General features: G+C 37.9%; 1 protein-coding gene across 1 annotated transcript in view; it reads left to right on the top strand.

The window, feature by feature from the left end:
* The first annotated feature begins 268 nt into the window (after positions 1–268).
* The window catches only part of RAD51B (DNA repair (Rad51) family protein), a 56,594-nt gene continuing 35,543 nt past the window's right edge, over positions 269–21,319 (top strand). Inside the window, exons 1-3 of the mRNA XM_089982763.1 lie at positions 269–359; positions 5,466–5,579; positions 5,671–5,823. Coding sequence (XP_089838889.1) covers positions 276–359; positions 5,466–5,579; positions 5,671–5,823 — 351 coding nt within the window. The 5' untranslated portion in view covers positions 269–275. The remainder of the gene's footprint in view (positions 360–5,465; positions 5,580–5,670; positions 5,824–21,319) is intronic.

Raw genomic sequence — 21,319 nt, forward strand, 5'->3', positions numbered from 1 at the left:
GCCCCAGAAAAGTGGATGAACCAAACATCCCCTTTGAGATCCCCAACTAGCAAGTCAGAAAACACTTTCCCACGATGGGAAGCGTGAAAGCATTTTCATAAAAAAGCACTAGTGGGGCCCACTATAAGCCGGCATTTCCACTCATTGATGTTGAGTGAAACAAACGGGTCCGCGGCAGCTGAACTTGGAATTTGGGTTCTACCTCGTGACTTTGCTGTTTGAGAGAGAGAGAGAGAGAGAGAGAGAGAGAGAGAGAGAGAGAGAGAGAGAGGGGGATGGCGGGGAAACTGATTAGCGAGATGGGTCTTCCATCTTCTGTAGCGAACATCTTTGCAGCAAGAAACATATTGACTGCCAAGGTAGAGCATTCCTTTCTTCTTCCCAGCTGCGACCTCCCCTCCCAACTGATGATGAATTCGTGTACATTTTCGTCTTTCTTTCTTTCTGTCATTTCCGTGTTTTCTTTCTGCCGTTGTTTTCCAATGCTAAATTTGAAAGGATCGAATTCATATTGGTTTATCAGCGATTCAGCATGCAAGAAATGTGCAAATGTTACGTGGCGTTTCAACAGATTGGTGGTCTGATTGAGTCATATATTATGGAATATGAGTTTATTTGGAGTAAAGCCGTCAAAGAAATAAAACTATGCAGCACATTTGCTTATGTACCGATCCAATTGTAGTTAATGGTGATAATGGTACACGATTCCTAATAATACCCAACAAAATTTTGTGTGGATTCGTGGCCATTTCTGCATTTTTAAGGGTGCCCAAGCCTACCAATGTGGTCAAGCGTCAATGTGTCCTTTTGTGGTGCCTATATCCAGCAAGGTTACTTTATGGACATGGCAAAAGAAATAATTTAGATGCCGGTTGAGCCTGGACTTCTGGTTCCTGAGATACCTATGTTCTGAATGTATTTAGAATTGAAGATTGCCTTACTCTATATGCGGCAGGATATTCAATGTTCCTAGCTTAGTGTGAAGTGTGTGATTGCGAGAGTGGCTGTAGAGTTGAGGTGTTGGTGCCAGGGACTTTGGTGGAGGAGGTTGTGGAGTTGTTTGTCGAAGTAGATTGAAGCAATTCGGTTTTACCAATTAATCAGGGACTGGTTAGGAGGTTATTGAAATTCTCAAGTCATAATTGTAGTCTGGCATATTCATTCATCATATTGGGATCAGTTATGTTGGCTAATACATCTAGATACATAAGCATGAGATTCTTTGTTAACAATTTAAGGAAGGTTATGCACATGCTGACCTAAAGAATATGTATGCGTGGTGAATCGAAGTTGGCCTTAGGTGTAATAGAAGTTCCAGTTGCTTCAGGCGATCGTATACTGAGGTGCTCCACTGGTTGTTGGAAAGACACAAGCCTGTCGAGTGGAGCCTTCGACTCCATAGGCCTTTTGCTTGTTTTTGGCTTAAGGTCCATGGTGGGGGATAACTTCTTCAAAGTGTTAGTGAGCCTTGTTTCTTTCCTGATAGGCGGAGCATCACAGAACCTTGCATATATGTTTTGAGAAACTTTTTGAGCTCATCCATCTCTCACATGTAAAGCGTTCATGACCATGGCCTGTTGAAGAACTGTTGGCAGGTGGAATTTATACACCCAATAGACTCTTATCAAGCATTTGAAGCTGGTTAAATTTTGAATTGCTTGTATAGTGTGTCAATTTAAACATTTACTTCCATCTCAGCCATGTTATGCCAACTATTAGAATTTCGGTTGGTGGCACTGCTGTGTCCACCTATTTTATGCCGCATACTGCTCTCATCTCAGAATAAAATGTGTTAACCATGCGATACTAGGTTCTTATCAGTGGATTGTATATATTGTATATTCAAGGTCAACCATTCTTTAAATGTTTTAGCCTCTATGTTAATATGTTATAAATTTGTAGTTCGATATTCATACTATTTTTTTTTTGTTATATCAATATTGTGTAATTTCATTCAAATACACATAAATTTGCATCAATACACACACTTGTTTGTCTATTTTTATCAGTATGTCATCAAGTGTGTATTTTTCTTTCTTTTAAGGTTTAGGATAATGATTCCTTTCTTTTTTTTTTTTTTTCGAGAAGAAAAGAATTGAAGTGGCAAAGAGAGTATTTGAAACTTGGCAAGCACTCATCAACTTTGGTTTGACATGCTCTACCATATCTTGCAAGATATTTCTTTCTTTCTTTCTTAATGAACAACCCAAACTTATGTGTTAGGGAGTGAAAATTTTATGCTTGCTTGGAACATAGGGTCTTTAACTGGTAAGTTGGTAGAGTTAGTAGATGTTATGTGTAGGAGAAAGATTGATATTTTATGTCTACAAGAGACCAAATGGGTAGGTGAGAAAGCAAAAGTGATAGAACCTTGGGGATATAAGATTTGGTATACAGGAATAAATAAGAATAGGAATGGAGTAGAGATTGTTATGAGTCGTCAGTTTATAGATAATGTAGTTGAGGTCCGTAGGAAGGGTGATAGAATTTTACTTATTAAATTAGTATTAGGTACGGATATTATTAATATTATTAGTGTTTATGCACCTCAAGTAGGTTTAGATGATTCCATTAAGCATCAATTTTGGGAAGATTTAGATGGAGTAGTACAAGGGATATCTTATGGAGAAAAGCTTTTCATCGACGGTGACCTTAATGGACATGTAGGCATTAGTAGGGATGGATTTGAGAGTATCCATGGAGGCTATGGTATAGGAGAAAGAAATGAAAGTGGAGAAAGGATTTTAGATTTTTGTTTGTCCTATGATATGATCTTAGCAAACACTTGGTTTAGGAAGAGGGAGTCTCACCTAGTAACATTTAAAAGTGGGGTTAATACGAGTCAGATAGATTTTTTCCTACTTAGAAAGAGAGATAGGGGTTGTTGCATCGATTGTAAGGTTATACTGGGAGAAAGTGTAGCTACACAACATAGAGTCTTAATTTTAGATCTTAGAATTAGACAATGCCGCAAAAGGGATAGACATAGGATAGATCCTAGAATTAAGTGGTGGGCACTGAAAGGAGCTAAACAAGAAATGTTTGTAGAGCAGGTAGTTAAGAAAGCTGATTGGTGTCTCGAGGAGGATTCAGAATCAATGTGAAATAAGATAGCGGGTGGCATGAGAAAAGTGGCTAAGGAGGTATTGAGTGAGTCTAAAGGCGGTGCACCACTAGGTAAGGATACATCATGGTGGAACGAGGATGTCAAATTAGCTATTAAGGTTAAAAAAGAGTGTTATAGAAATCTAAGTAAGAGTCGTGATAATGAGAATTTGGAGAAGTATATGATAGCAAAGAAGGAAGCTAAGAAAGTAGTTCGAAACTCGAGGGCTAAGGTATATAAGGAGGTTTATGACAAGTTGGATACCAAAGAAGGCGAGAAGGATATTTATAGGCTTGCAAAGATGAGAGATAGGAAATCGAGGGATTTGGGTATGGTTAGATGTATCAAAGATGAAACGCAAAGGGTTTTAGTCAAAGATGAGGAGATTAAGGAGAGATGAAAAAATTATTTTGATAAGCTATTTAATGATAGTCATGCTCAAGATCTTGGAGACTTCTCCATTCCTTTTCATGAGATAAATCGTGACTTCATGCGCAAGATTCAAAAGAAAGAAATTGCAGAGGCTTTGAAGAAAATGAAATCAAGAAGGACAGTTGGCCCAGATGGTATACCTATCGAGGCTTGGAAATGCTTGGGAGAGAAAGGTTTAGAATGGTTGACAAATCTTTTTAACTTGATTTGGCGAACAAATAAGATGCCTAATGAGTGGAGGAAGAGTACTTTGGTGCCTTTATATAAGAATAAGGGTGATATACAAGATTGCACAAACTATCGTGGTATAAAACTCATGAGTCATACTATGAAACTTTGGGAGAGGGTGATTGAGTCTAGGTTGAGGAAGGTTGTCATGATATCGGAGAATCAATTTGGTTTTATGCCTGGAAGATCAACTATGGAAGCTATACATCTTCTTAGACAACTTATTGAAAGATATAGAGAGAAGAACAAAGATTTGCATATGGTTTTTATTGATTTAGAGAAGGCATACGATAGAGTACCTAGGGACGTTCTCTGGTGGACAATGATGAAGAAAGGTGTTTCTCTCAAGTACATTAGTATAATTAAAGATATGTATGAAGCAGTAGTAACCAATGTCCGAACTTGTGGAGGGGTGACAACCAATTTTCCGATAACAGTTGGGTTACATCAAGGATCTGCTTTAAGCCCTTTCCTATTTGCGATAGTGATGGATGAGCTTACGAGATCAATTCAAGAAAATGTACCGTGGTGTATGTTGTTTGCTGATGATATTGTTTTGATTGATGAGTCTAGAGCTGAGGTTAATGCTAAGTTAGAATTATGGAGACAGACATTGGAAGCTAGAGGTTTTAAGTTGAGTAAGAGTAAGACTGAATATATGGAATGTCGGTTTAGTAAGCAACGAAGTAGTGATGGGAGTGTAGTGAAGCTTGGTGAGCAAGAAATACCGGTGAATGATTATTTCAAATATTTGGGATCTATCATTCAAAAGTATGGAGAAATTGATGGAGATGTAAATCATAGGATAAAGGTTGGGTGAATGAAATGGAAAAGTGCAACTGGAGTGTTGTGCGATCGTAGAATGCCATTGCGGTTGAAGGGAAAGTTTTATAGGACGACTATTAGACCCGCTTTACTATATGGTACGGAATGTTGGGCTGCCAAGAGACATCATATTCAAAAAATGAGTGTAGCTGAGATGCGGATGCTTAGATGGATGTGTGGAAATACAATAAAAGATAAGATTCGGAACGAGGAGATACGTAAGAAGGTAGGTGTTGCACCCATTGAAAATAAGATGCGAGAGAATCGTTTACGGTGGTTTGGACATATTCGGCGAAGGCCTAATGATGCTCCAATTAGAAGGTTGGAGAAATGGGAAAATATATTAGTTAAAAGAGGTCGGGGTAGGCCTAGGAAGACTTGGATGGAGATGATAGGAAAGGATATGAATGCTTTGAACCTCACCGAGGACATGACATTGGATAGAAATGATTGGAGGAAAAGGATTCATGTGGAAGACCCAAAATGAATTTCTTTTTTTGGTTCATATCGCTGACCCCAATTGTTTTGGGATGAAGGCGTAGTTGTTGTTGTTGTTGATGCAATGTGTAGCCATTGGACTTTGTCTCACAAAGTCACCATCATTTGTGTTGCTCCAAGAACATCTTTTACTTTTGTACAAGTGGTTCTATGAGTGCAAAATTTGGCTTTTGGGATCTGTTCACTTAATTGCTAGTGTAAGGTATATCAACATTCTTGTTTGTTTATTATCAGTAGTGAGTTTACGTTGCAAGAGAAGCTATTGCTGGTGGTCTTGTAAAACTTCCAACTAATTGCATGAATGATGTGATTTTGCTTACGTAATTTTACCAAATGAAGTTACAATATTGATGTTAAATTCTTAATTTCTATGCAGGATGCACTATCATTAAATGAATTGGAGTTGATGGAGCTGTTAGATGTGAGGTTGGATATTGTAAAATCTGCAGTAGCTCAAATTAGTAAATCTGCATGCCCCTCTTATCAAACTGTAAGGTTTTAATGTTGTAATAAATTCAAATCTATCCTTTTATTTTTTTCTGGTGTGATCGGCTTACTTAGATCGACTTATTTGTTTCCAGGGATTCCAACTTATGGAAGAACATGTTCATAAAGAATACCTTGGTGGTCATCTTCCCACATCCCTAAAAGGTTTAGACATAGCATTGTGTGGAGGTATACCATTTGGTGCCTTGACTGAGTTGGTTGGTCCTGCAGGAATTGGTAAAACTCAGGTAATTTGGTGTTGCTAAAAATTTTCATGCGATGTCATAATGACATTACAATAATGTGAGGGGTATTTTTGTACATTGTGAAAATATTACATATAGTATCAATATAAGGACGTCCCAATATAGGTAGGGTACGATCCATCATATTTTTCCTTCCCATCTGGTTTGTTCTCTTCTCTTGTTCTTGAGCTTTTGCAGGGCATGCATCCCGAGGCCAAACTATGTCAGTATAATCTATAAAAAAAGTGTATTTCCATGTAGAATGCTCGAAAGTATACAATTAACCAAAAATACTACTAAAGTTACTTCATTCCAAAATATCCTAGGAACATTTTCAGAAAACGAAAGCGCTGATGTAATCTCAAGAATATGTCTATTCTTGCATTCAACCATTTCATTCTGCTCTTGAATATAAGTGCAAGATTTTTTATGTATTATTCCTTTTTAACTAATATTTGTTGCAAGTTAGCACAATGCAAAACCTTCAAGCAACTTGAAAACTAGGTTTCATCCAAGGGACAAAGCTATTTGAAAATACCAAACAATTCACTGTTATTTTTCATGAAATGAATCCATGTATATTTTGTGCAATCATCAAAGCAAGAAAGTGTGAGGACTTTCCTTTTAAAAGAATTGGAGAAATTCCCCATACATTACAGTGCACAAGATCAAACACATTAAAGGATTTAGTGCAACTAATTTCAAATAGTAGAGCATGACTGTTGGCTAACTTACAAATTTTTTATATTCTCTAAAGGTCATATAGAACTATTTTAGATTCATCAACCAAACCAAAAAACAACATATGTTAAAGTCTTGAGCTAGATACATCTCCTAGATGTTAATGCCACAACAAAAATAAAACCAAAGCAACACCACAATACCCAAAAATAATGGTAAACTAAAATCTGCGTCTAAAGAATCCAGGTAACATAAATGCCCTATCCGATGCCTAATCCCAATCCTTCTCCTAGATTACTGCTCATGCACATAGCAACCATTTGGAGAAAATACAACATCGTAGTTACGTGGAGTTACTTATCCAATATAATCAAGTGCATAGCCAGAGAAGGAACATGATGTGCATTAGAATTATGTAGTTACATTTTGAAGTATGATCCCGATGAAAAAGATCCAACTCTAGCGACAATCATGGTAGTTCAATTTGCAGTAAAAATCTATAGTGAGCTAGTATAAACTCATTTTGATGCAGGAGCAGAGCAGATATGATACTCCTGAGTTTGTCAACCAACCTAACTACCTAAGATAAGGTTTGATACACTTGTAGTACAGAATAAAGCGAAAGATAAAAGCAAGAATACAGCTGTTTGGGCAATAAGATGCTGCATTTATACAGCAACTAAGTGTGTTCCATAGCATCAATAGTAGTTGTACAAGATACAGATGAGTCATGGCCAAGGCAAGTGCTTCCCTTATTTAGCTTGGGACAATCATACTTTACATGGCCCAATCTCTTATACTAATTATTGACTGTGTTCACGCTTTTCACCTTCTCCATTGTAGTTACAATTCCAAACAAAACTAGTGACCAGTCACCAGAGTGCGGATACTATCCTCTTATAGACCGTCAGCACCCACTTAGTCAATTCCATCAAGCACACTTCAAGACAGTCACACAACCAATCATTCATCCATTTGGTCAAATACTCGGTATGCATACTCCTAGCAACCATTCTATACATATCAAATTCCAGGACACAAACTATCTGAGTTTATCAATAGAGATCTCAAAGAAACAAAATCATCTGCTCAGACCAGCTGTTCATATAGTCACAACACAGCTTTCTTTCTGCTAAAGACATTCTAGCTGCCAACCTTGAGTGTCTATACCCACTGTGACCAAACAAATCCAAACCAAGTCATAAAACAGCCAGCCACTACTAATAAATGGCTGCATGGCAACCATTCTTCAAACCAGCCACTAAAACTGCACGTGTATTACAAATGGCAGTCCATAAATGGACTGCCTGCCTGCCACTTTGCCCCCTTGAAAGATTTTCACAAACTCTAAAATCACTGCTAGATAATTCAAAGCACCACTTCTATTGTGCTTACCAAATCAAACAGTCCAATCAAAATGCTCAAATCAGACCAGAAATCAATGATCTTCAGAACTGTCCTGATTTTCCAGAAAATAAAGAAAAATCATAGGTTACTCAATATAACTACAAACGACTTGGGGTTTGTTTCCAAATATTTGTTCTCATACACTCTTTCAGCATCAATTACAATTCAAAACAATCCAGCCACTTCTCAGAAGGTTTGTTCCAATAATAGGTGATGTCAGCCACCTCAAACGAAAGCCATAATAGGTGATGTCAGCCACCTCAAACGAAAGCCAAAGGAAACCTCACTTTAGCCAGCTTCAAGTACTTCAATTCTCTCGTTTAAACAAGCCAACTCCTCCTAAATCAAAGAGAGAGAGAGAGAGAGAGAGAGAGAGAGAGAGAGAGAGAGAGAGAGGACTCCAACTCATACCCGTTAAAAAGTGGAAAATTTTCTTTTTTTGAAAACATTCCCAGAGAATCGGGGCCTTTACAGCAAGGTTTTAAAACCCGTGACTCGGAACTCGACTCGTTCTTTATTGACTCGTGACTCGGCGGGTCAACTCGGTGACTCGGACCGGGTTTTGTTAACTTTTGATTTTAAAAGAAAAACAATATATAATTTGTCTGAAACCATGTTTTTGAGTAAACATAGTCTCCAAATGTCTGTAAGAATATAAAACAACTGCAAAGAGCTATAGAGGTTTGCTTGAATAATTGAATTTGATATCTATACAAGCACTTTGATAAAGATTAAAAGTTTATTAGATGTAGAACAGTTGGTCACGACAAGCAAAAATTCATTAATTTTGCTAGTTTAAGTCCCGACTGCCAAACCATTTCATCAGCTTGCAGAAAGTACTAGACTCTTTTAGCCTTACTCAAGACCTGGTTCTCCATTTCAACAGTTTATCTGATTTTTCATATCAATCCCAATTTTGAGGTAAACAAGGTCTGAAACTGCAAAATAGACCATTTTTTATTTGACAAAAGCAAATGCATACAAAAATCTCCTGGTTTTGCCAATAGAGTAAGTTTTTCAATGTATGTTTTTACACAGTCAATTGTACATACAATCTATTAGAACACAAATTTTTTTTTCAAATAGTTTGTCAACATGTAAGCAAGTTTCTCAAGGGCTTCACAAATCAATGGCCTACAATATGCCAAAATTTCATGACTCAAAAAAACATATTTTTACATAACAAAATATGATAAAGGTGTGATTCCTAGCAAATAAACCATGTTGAACACATATATGAGGTCAGATTGCTTAGATACAACTTGTATCTATGATTTTTCAACTAGATTGTACAGACAGTAAATAGTAGACTGCATATATGTAAATATATCATTACCATTTGAAACTCAAAAAACAAATTTCAAACATCCCAGAGTTCGCCTGAGTCAGGCCGAGTCAAGCCGAGTCAGGCCGAGTCAAGCCCGAGTTTTGGCAAACCGAGTTTGCCTTGCCGGGTTGACTCGCTGGAGGGCTGAGCCGAGCCGAGTCAACGAGTTGACTCGGCGAGTTTTAAAACACTGCTTTACAGTCATAACCAATCTACAACCACAAGGGATCTAAAATTACCATAATCCAAACCAGACCAATTTTATTAAATAAAAAAAGTCTTATAACAATACATAAATGAATATAAATAGATCAAAAGGTGGAGCCACTCTGTCTCTAAGTGAAATTGTCAAGCAGTCGTGTATCCCTCGTAGTAGCAGGTCCCCTTACTGGGTCTCATAGGCTGTGAAAAATAGAAAAGTAAGGGTGTCAGAATCATGGATCCTGTATACGAGTCTCTCTAATGAATCACATAAGTAAAAAGAACATAAATAAGATTCATGCAACATTTCAGAGGGCTACAATTACAACAAAATCATTATTCAAATAATCATTCATGCAATAAAGAACAATTATTAAGAAATAAAAAATTATTATCATGCATTAGAAAGCAATTATCATGTAACTATTAATATAACACAAGTGAATAGGTAAATATGCATGTTCTAATACATAACAGGAATATGCATGATATCAATGCACATGCATGAGTAAATTATTATCTTTTATCAGAGTTTTCTTTTATATATATGTCTCTATTAAATGCATACCATTTTTGTTCTTCTTTTTATTACCATTGCCCGCGGATACTCAAAACGGGTAAATAATTCTCGAGGTCAAGTTAGACTCCCAGTTGTAGTTCAGCACACAATTTATATTTTATTACTGGGTTCCACACTTAACTCTCGACCGATATCAGGAATCAACACCACCCATCAGAACATTAAAAATCAATATCTAATGCCGGGATATTAGGGAAATCAATATCCACTAATGTCACTTTCTTGGTATACCAATAACATCAGCTGTGTCTACACACCACCTCCAGGCAAAGTGGCGAAAACTCCCTAAAACCGTGGCCGGTAGGTGAACCATCTAGTTGGGTTCATGGGCACAACAACGTACACAAAATTTTAGTATGCTCACGGTTCTTCAAAACCACAACTTTAGGATTCCCACACTAAATGAAGGAACATTCATGAAAACGTGAATTACACTGTTCTCTCCTTTTTATCTTTTTATTATTTCAATTTCTTTAGTTTGCAATTCAACATGCAAAACTAACATCATACGTTTTGCAAATCAACATGCGAAACTCATCACGGGACCACAACCCGTGACAACATGAAAAACATGGAACAATGCAATTAATTCAATAAACATTAAGTTGATTTTTGCAATGTATAAGAAAACTAAACATGGAACAACATCTGCTCGAGTCTCACACGGCCTACGATGATCCATCTTTTGACTATCGATGCATCTAATGCAAAAACCATAATGAAGATGCCACTTATGCATTTATTTCATATGCTTTTAAATGCTCATTCACGCATGCTAATCATGGATGTGCCTGAATAACAATTCTTATATACATGTGTTCACATGATCATGCAAAATACATGTTTCTTTTCATGAATCATCTTATACTTAACATGCCAACACTCATGCAAATATGCATATGCGAAACAACATGAAAGTTCAGGATTTGCACATGCCACTAGATGCAAATGTAAGTAACATTGCATTAGAAATATTGATCATGCATAATCGATCAATCATGAGCATGCGAAAACTCAATGCTTAACATGCGTATAGCCTAATCGTTCATTATAGGCAAATCTGAAAATTAAGTACGCTAAACTGAATTTTCGTGCACAATTCTGAATATCAATTCCACATAATCTGATACATGAATCATATCGACCCCCTCTCCCCCCCCCCTCCCCCTATTCCATTGCTTTTATATACTTTTTTTTGTAGCAATCTGGCCAACTAGGTGAAAAAGTGTGAAAGTGTGTTTAGGGTTTGGATATCATATCAGACCCGAGTTCTTTTAATGTATAGTTTTTATTTCATTCCGGGTGTGGATATTATACCAAACCCGAACCCATACTGTACACACAAACATATTAATACATTGTTTAGGTCGCGATTTCATTGATTGAAATCGTGACAGCTGCAACCCCTTCTCCTTCTATTCTCTTTCTCTTTCTCTCAATATAGGTTCCAGAGGATTCTAACATGGTATCAAAGCCGAGATCCATCTAGGGGTTGAAGAGGCTTCCAAAGGGTGTGACCGACCAAAGGTTTGAGGTTTTCTTCGTCTCTTGTTTTCACTTCAGTTTTTTTTTTTCTTTCTCCCTCTCGTTTCTTCATTTCTGCTCTAACTCCTTCTGGTGGATTCACGTCTCACGTCAATCCCGTGCGTCATATAAAAAAAGAAGGGAAAATCTGTTTCACGTGAATCACTGTGTATTCCTCATGACCCATCCTCTCCTTCGTCTGCTTTTTCAGATCTGATGCACCAGATCTGTGCGCACTGCGTATTCCCCCTTTGCTGTCCATATTTGCTGTGTGACGATAAATATTCAATCTGATTCTTATTCTTTCCAGCGATTCCATCTTCAATCTGTTTCTTCTTGCTGTCACAACTGATATCCACATACCAGTTGTCTGCCCACACCATATTCATCTGTGTTTTGTCTGAAAACACAATCAGTTAATTTTTTTTTTCTGTCCAACAAATTTTTTCTTATTGCATCAATCACAAACCAAAAATAAAAAGGGGAGGAAGGGAAAATCCAGACCTAATTCCCTTTTGAATGTGACAGTCTCCGATCGTTACCTTTTTAATCTGACAGTCTCCGATCGTTAGCCTCTTGAAGGTTGCACAACCACAAAAAAAAACAAAAACAAAAGGGGCGACCAACACACTTCTCAGGCAGTAGACTGAACACTTCGTGAACACCCTTGTTAATTTTATTTCCCCATGGATTCTCATTCTTCTCAATCGAGTCTTTCTTCGAGTTTTCTTAATCAGCTTGTTTCTGAAAAGTTAACCACCTCAAATTTCTTGATTTGGAAGAGACAAATCATTCCTTTTATAAGGAGCCAAGGTCTCTTAGGTCACTTGAATGAAACCACTCCAGTCTCGTTAGAATTTGTTACGAGAGAAGAGAAAGATGATAAAGGGGCAAGTTCAATTATGTATGTCAAAAATGCAAAATACCTCAACTGGGAAAGGAAAGATCAATCAGTAGTTGCATACATCACTTCTACCTTGTCTCGAGAGGTTCTTGTTGCAATCCCCGACAATTGTACAACCCTGCAACTTTGGGAGAGATTGGTTCAGACGTATTCACAAGTTTCATAGGCGAGGGTGGTTTTTCTTAAAAGGGAATTTCAGCTGCTAAGAAAAGATTCCATGACCATCATGGAATATCTAAGCAAAATGAAGACTATCACAGACCAACTTGCAGTTATAGGATGTGTCGTGAGTGACAGTGATATGGTGCAACAAACTCTAAGTGGATTGAGACCCGACTATAATATGATTGTCACTTCACTACTGTGTCTGCCTGCCCTTCCTACTTTTGATGAGTTGCGAGCTAAATTAATTCAGTATGAAATGACTCTGAAGGGATTTTTTGAAGAAACTCATGCTCATACAAATTTCTAAGAAGTTTTCGTCACAAGAGTGACTTATGGTCGAGGACGGGGGCAAGGGGGACAAAGGCGAAATGGACACAGAGGACATGGATTGCTTCCCACTCCAAATATGTTGACTGATGCTTAGGGACAAGGATCTATCCCCACTTGCTTCCTTTGTAACAAAAGGGGGCATATCAAGGCGAATTGTTGGCACAATCCTGAAAATAAAAGAAAGACTCCACAGACAGAACCAAAAAGAAAGTCTACCAATATTAGAGACAGTGGAGAGATTAGGGATCTATTGATATCCGCCTTATCATAATTGAAATTAAGGCAGAATGATCAAGGCATTTGGTTCGTTGACTCAGGGGCAGTAACTCACGTGACTGGTGATGCAAGTAAACTTTCTAAACCTATTCCTTATTTTGGCAAAAGTAAAATTGTCACTGGAAATGGATCCTACCATCCTGTTTCTCATGTTGAAAAATCTGTCATTCCCATGCCACATTCTACTCTTGAATTTTCTGATGTTCTTCATGCTCTCAATATCAAGAAAAATATTGTCTTTATTTCTAAACTTGTTGATGATAATCATGCTTCAGTCGAATTCACTCCCTTCTCTGTACAGGTCAAAGATCTTCGCACGAGGGAAACATTCGCTGAAGGAAAAAGATGAGAAAATATGTATGTCTTTGAAGAAGCTCCATGTCATCCTGTCTGCCCCACTCATCTGGATTCGAAGTCTTCATTAGAGTCGTGTTCCTTCTCTTCAGCAAATGTTTTTAGTATTTCTGAATGTAATAAGCCCTTCTTATGGCATAGTCGATTATGACATTGTGGGAGTCATTTTATTGAGAAACTTGTTTATAATAATCTCATTCCAAAAGAAGGTCTCAATGTGGATGAGAAAAGTCAGAAGTGTTCCAGTTGTCTTTTATGCAAAAGTCATGTATTGCCTTTTCACTCTATTAATAAGAGAGCTTCAAAGCCTTTTGAGGTAATATGTTCTGATGTATGAGGACTTGTCCCAGTTGTCTCTGGATCTGGGAGCAGATACTACTTAATTTTTGTTGATAGCTACTCTTGATACATCTGGATGTACTTCATAAAAAATAAGTCGGAAGTTTTTCTCTTGTTTCAAAATTTTCTTTCCTTAGTAAAAAATCAATTCAGTAAGTCCATCAAATTCTTCCAATGTGATGGAGAGTTCTCATCTAGTGACTTTATTTTCTTTCTTCAAAATAATGGAATAGGTAGAAGGGTGTCCTGCTCACACACCCCTCAACAAAATGAGATTGTTGAGCGAAAACACAGGCATATCGTTGAAAGTGCCATGAGTATGCTCCATGACAGTAATCTCCCCATCAATCTGTGGACAAAAGCTTTTCATTCTATACTACATGTGATAAATAGATTACATATGGTTGTTTTGGAAAATAAGTCTCATTATTACTGTCTTTTTGGAGCTCATCCTAGTTATCATGATTTGCGTGCCTTCGGATGTGTTTGTTATGTGTACATTGATCGGTCCCTGAGAAACAAGTTTAAGGACAAGGCTTAGAAATGTAGATTTGTGGGATATGCAGACGACTACAAAGGATATAGGTGTTATGATCCCGCCAACAGACGTATCAGAATCTCAAGAAATGTTATTTTGATGAACACAATTTTGATCACAAAGCTGGAACAACAGATATGTCCCCTACCATCACCGAAGTTTATTACCCTTGGCTGAATTCCGAGCTTTTTGCTAGTTCCAATGAAGTTTGTTCTCCAGGTTGTGGGCGACAGGAAGAAGACACGTCTGAGACTATTAGCACATCGGGACCACAGAATGGGGAAGAAATATCATCCGTACCGGGCAGATACAAGGGCATTTGCTATACTAAACGACGAACGACAGCACCAGACCTTTCAAATCACACCTCAGCAGCTGCACCTACTTCCTCTCATACTCTTGAGGTCAGAAGATCTAATTGCATGCGACACCCTATTGATAGGTGGGTTACCTATAACAATTTCTCCTTAGATTTTCAGCTCTTCTTAATTGCCCTAAATAAAGAAGATGAACCTATTATGTACTATCAGGCAACCACTTCTACCAAATGGGTAGAAGCCATGAATGATGAAATGCAAGCCTTACATGAATGTGGAACCTGAGAAATCGTTCCTAGACCACCTGACAAAAATGTTGTTGGATGCAAATGGGTCTACAAAATAAAGTATAAACCAGATGGAACCATTAAACGATATAAGGCAAAACTGGTGGCAAAAGGGTTCACTTAAGAAGCAGGGCAAGACTATGATGAGACCTTCAACCCAGTGGTAAGAATGAGAACGATTCGAATTATTCTTTCCTTGGCCGTTGAACATGAATGAAAGCTTAGTCAGTTTGATGTAAAGAATGCATTCTTGCATGGGGATTTGAAGGAGGAAGTTTACATGGAACAACCCCCTGGATATCAAGAGCAAAATTGTAAAACACATGTGTGCAGGCTAAAGAGCACTATCTATGGCCTAAAACAAGCCTCTCGTTCTTGGTTTGACAGCTTCTCCTTTGAGATTCAAAAGCATGGATTTTCACGCTCTCCACTGGATCACTCATTATTCATTTTTAGAAGTTAGAATGTGATAACTCTTATTAATTTATGTTGATGATATGGTTATCACAGGAAACTCTCAAGATCACATCAAAGAAGTGAAAAATCTATTAGGTCAAAGGTTCAAAATGAAAGATCTCAGGACCTTGCACTATTTTCTTGGCATAGAAATCGATAGTCAGACTCATGGCTTGACTCTCACTCAACACAAGTATATGATAGATGTTCTCAGTAAGGCAGGCATGAAATATTGCAAACCTTTAACAACTCCAAGTGTGCTCTACCACAAATTGAGTACTCATGATGGAGACCTGTGTGAGGACTCCACCAGGTACCGCAGTCTAATAGGGATGTTACAATATCTCACATTTACTTGACCTGATATTGTTTATTCAGTAAATCAAGTGTCTCAATTTATGCATGCACCACGTACTGGACATATGGAAGCGGTTAAGAGGATACTCAAATATCTGAAAGGGACCATTGGAGATGGGTTGATATATTCTCCATAGTCGTCTGGCAAGGTTGTGTGTGAACTTACTGTATATTGTGATGCAAACTGGGTAGGAGATCTTGATGAGTGAAGGTCTATGTCAAGATATTGTGTCTTTATTGGAAGAAATTTAGCCAAGCACCGAAGCTGAGTATAGATTCATGGCTGCCGCTACTGCCGAAGTCACATGGGTCAAGCATTTACTAACTGAAGTGGGAGAAACGATCTCTCCATCTACCTTGCTGTGTGACAATCAAAGTACTCTCAATATGTCATTTAATCCAGTACATCACAGTCGCGCTAAGCATATTGAGATCGACCAACATTTTGTGAGACAAAAAGTTAAAGAAAAAGAGATCAAGCCTGAGTTTGTTAATACTAAAAGACAAGTTGCAGACATTTTTACAAAGGGCTTGACAAAAGATCGCTTTTGGATGCTTAAGGGCAAGTTGTTCATGGTTCAAAACCATGATCAACTTGAAGGGGGGGTGAAAAAGTGTGAAAGTGTGTTTAGGGTCTAGATATCATATCAGACCCGAGTTCTTTTAATGTATAGTTTTTATTTCATTTCGGGTCTGGATATTATACCAAACCCGGACCCATACTGTACACAAACATATTAATACATTGTTTAGGTCACAATTTCATTGATTGAAATCGTGACAGCCACAGCCCCTTCTCCTTCTATTCTCTTTCTCTTTCTTTCAATATAGGTTCCAAAGGATTCTAACACTAGGCCCAACACCATGGTTCAAACATTTGTGCCAAGATCCATGATGTTATTGAGTTGCGCACAAAAACATTCATTCCATAAATTGGGTTGCTTTCAAATCCATCAACCTCTATTTTGACACATGCAGTTCATAAGCCGTGACCATGGCATATGAGGGCCATGGGTTCACACCTCGAAGGCATGAAATTTCATATTTTTTTTGACATATAATTGCAGGAACCTTCAGATTACATTGTTACACTATAATATTTGCAGTAGTCATCCATCTTTGATCTTGTAGTAAGAAGCAAAGCTAGGTTAGTGCTTCAACATATACACCATAGGGAAATTGAGCTTAATGACATGTACCAAGCTTCCGTGGATATGTTCACAATAACCAACCAAGGCAAAGCCGCACATAAGACTTCCATTGCAACATACACGTGACTATCATAATTTGATGCAATGCAATGTAAAGCATGCATTAACCACAAGACACCAAATAACCATTACTGCAGCAAAGAAACCAATAGAGCTTAGCGCTGGTAACCGAATCAAACCACTCATGATTCAGCTTTGTTCAGCTTATCACGATAAGTTCGTATAGCTGGCAAGCCTAGCCACAAACAGCTTGTTTAGCTTAATAGCGTCAAGCCCAAACATAGAGAGTTCAACTCAGTTCAGCTTGGGTGAGCTCATATATATAAACTGTATATTTTATCCAGTCGTCTGGCCCAGCCGAACTCAGGTCGGCTGGCCTGGCCTAGCAGGCCCTGCTCAGCCCAGCCGAACCCAGGTCGGTTGGGCCTAACAGGCCTCTGCAAAGTTTGGCTGGGCCTGGCAGGGCTTTCATTTGCCCAACAAAAAAAAACTTTTTTTATACTGAATGTCTGCCGGCAGGGCCTGCACCTGCCCAGCCAAACTGGCTGGGCCTGGCAGGTCCTGCGCTTGCCCAACCGAACCCAGTTTGGCTGGGTTGGCAGCCAGCCCAGCTAATTTTTTTTTTCCTTTACATTTCTATTTTTTTTTGCCGATTTGACAGTGTGCCAGCCCCAGCCGACCAGTCTGCTGGAGGCTCACTATATATATATATATATATATATATATATATATATATATATATATATATATATATATATATATATATATATATATATATATATTTAAACTTTTTTTTTTTTTTTGAACAGAGGCCCAGTCTCAGCCTGGACAGTCAGCTGGGACTGTCCTGTCCCAGCCGACTGTTCAGGCTGTTGTTCAGTCCCAGCTGACTGTCCAGGCTGGGACTGGACAGCTGTCCATTCTGTCCCGGACAAAAAACACCAAATCGGAAATATTATTTATTTATTTATTTATTTTTTCAAACAGATATATATATATATATATATATATATATATATCTTGTCCACCTGTTCGGAATTGTCCACTTGTCCAGCGGACAGATCTGTCCAGGACGGATAGAACGGATAAAGGTTCTTATCTGGCCAGATCTGCCCATCATCACGATGGCCAGATCTGCCCATCATCACGATGGCCAGATCTGCCCGTTAAACATATGAGACAGATCTGTCCAAATATATATGTAAATACATACGTTCCACACATATATATATATATATATATATAAAATACATAAATATATGCATGTAAACTAATGTAGGAATCAAAAATACATATTCTAACCATGCATACATCGATTCCCATGGATCGGAACGGTGAAACTAAAATAAAATTCATAGTTTTTCTTCAAAATCTTGCCTAAAGCCTATTTAGGCTCTCTTTCTCATCCGAAACAAAAGAGAACACCCGTATCTTACTTAGAGTTTGAAAAGCTACCGAGAGGATTGGCGGATGGTTGGAGAGGAAAAAGATTTCTTCTTCTTCCCTTCTCTCTTTCTCTCTTTTCCTCTCTCCTTTCTCTCTTTCCCTCTCTTTTTTTTTTTAAGCTTATATAGAAAAATAGGCCCTTATCCTTCAGGCCCCTTCTAACGTGGACTGTGCTGGAGAGAGGACTTCTCATTTGGGAGTCCTTTTCCACCCTCTTTCCATTTTTTTTGAAATTCTTTTTATGTTGACTTTTTCACCTCCTTTCCTAATTCAAGTAGCCTTTCTTATTTCTACTACCTTCCTCAAATGAGTAAGGACTCTACTAAGGAGTCCTAATTAATTAACAAATGTTGAAATTCAAAATTAATTATAATTAATTAATTAATTATTAATAATTAAATATCTAGAAACTTTCAGAGGGTACCTTATCTCTCTGGGAGTCTTTTTAACTCTAATTAATTTTAATTCAAGCATAATTATCGAATTTAGAGTTGTATTTTTGTTGGACATGGATTTTGGATTCGGATTCAAGATCCAAATCTATATCCAAAATCCAATCGGATCCTAAGATGGATCAGTTCTAATTTAATATGGGTCTTGGACTGAGTCCAGATCCATATTAATTTGGATCATGCAGATTGGATCCAGTTCGATCCAAATCCGGACCCGGCTCGTCGAAGCGGTCCTTTTTTGAAAATTTGCGATTTTTGGGCCAACTGTGGCCCGAATTTGAAAAAGTAAAATACCATAATACTTAGAATTTTGAGACACATCTAACAATATATAATTCGAATTTCGCCTTTGAAATTCACCCAAATTTAACTCTAGTTTCGCTTGAATTTAAAGGTTGAAAATAAATTTTTTTATCACCTTTTAATTGACTCATTTTGGTCTCGTCAATGAGACCTGGGCCACACCCAGACTCAATTATCGCATCCTAATATCGAAGGTTTTCTTATATTTCTACAACACAACCACATTTCAGAAATCTCAAAATTTAACTAAGTATGAAAATACACGATATTACACACACACAGAGAGAGAGAGAGAGAGAGAGAGAGAGAGAGAGAGAGAGAGAGAGAGAGAGAGAGAGAGATGCAAACAATGAATACATCTGGCTCTAGAGGTTGACCCCTTAGTTTGACAGTTTGACTCTCTAAACAAAACTTGGGCAACTATATCGTTATGAGGTTGGCCAGATACAAATGGACTATATATATGAATGAATGAAGAAAGAAAAGTATAAAAACACTTTGTTTACCTTGGGTATTGGGTTGGGCAACCAATGGGTGGTGTTGAGCATCTGACCCAATGTGGGCAGAGTTTGGGTTGCCTTGTGCTGCCCGAAGCCTGATAAATATCGAGCCCATCCAGATCCACTTAGTAGATGGGCAGGGTCCAGGTAAAAATGTTGTCTCAGTGGAGCTGATCCCGGCCCGACCTGTTTACTCTTGAGTTTTGAGGGACCAACCCAACCCACTTGGAACCCAGCCTGATAAGCCTCTGACCTGGCCTGAAAGCAACAAGAGTCAGGTTGGGCTTTCAGCAAGCCTGGGTCTGGGTTGGGCCCCAGGTCTGGCTTGCTTGGGCCAGCCCAATGTGCACCCTATGTGCATATGTCATCCTAATCATGACCATCATTACATTGTAAGATGCATTTTCTTCCCTATTTGAACAAGATATTCTGCTCGTCTCCACAGATATGCAGTTATATTGAAAATGCTTGACTGGTCTGCAAAATGGTTGACCTACTCATGGCTTTTGTATAGCATGAGCATGATCAGCTATGTCACATAGGTGCAGGTGCGGATGCGGCACTTTAAAAAAAGTTGGGTGCGGGGGTGCGGGGAGTATATATATATATATATAACAGTTTTCAGTTAACACTACATGTATTTGTGTGCATTTATGTATATATATATATATATATATATATATAATATAGATAAAAATGAACTTGATTAGGGTTAACAGAATCTACTTTTGGATAGAAATGAACCTCAGTGTGGTTGACTTCACCTAACACAAAGGAAGTTATGTCCAAGTGTCGCACCCGCCTGGGTGCGGGTGCGGTGCCATGTTAGAAGAGTCCGTGTGACATAGATGATCAGCCTTCTTGGCACTTCAAGGAATAACAAACTGTTCACCTAGTCTATGTGTCTTTAACTTTGTGGCCCTTCGCGCCTTCTAATATGACATCTATTTATTTTGGACTCATTCTTGAATGCTGTATCCTATAATTTTACATTTCCAAAGAGTTATATATCATCAGATACCTTAAGGATCATTTATAATGAATCCTCAAGGATTCAAATGTAGAATGCCTACTATGGGCAAGAGCACAAGAACAACCCACAAGGGGCACTCACAAAGCCAACACAAGAACACAATCTTAAAAATATAATCTTTGTTTATCAAATATGTATTACAAAAGTGCATAACATTTAATGGGACAAGAGGTCCTTGTTTATTTACAAATAAGAGGGCCAAGAGGACACATATAGCTATTGGGAAAGACCCTAACAACCTGAAATATAGTTGTTGGAGATTCTCGACAGCTATATTGACTAAAAGACAAAACTAAATATAGCTATTGGAGATTCCCAACAGCTATATTGACTAAAAAAAAGGGTCTGTTCTACCTCTAAAAGGAATAGCCTATTATATTTACAAAATTACCATTATGCCCCTAATGGGCAGAGCCCATTTCATGTACATAATTATCAAAATACTCCTAGAGGGTATTACCTATTACAAAGAAGAAAAACACATATCTATATATATCTATATAAATATATA

This window comes from Nuphar pumila, chromosome 12 (assembly GCF_984573655.1).
Source record: "Nuphar pumila chromosome 12, dmNupPumi1.hap1.1, whole genome shotgun sequence".
NCBI classification, from domain to species: domain Eukaryota; kingdom Viridiplantae; phylum Streptophyta; class Magnoliopsida; order Nymphaeales; family Nymphaeaceae; genus Nuphar; species Nuphar pumila.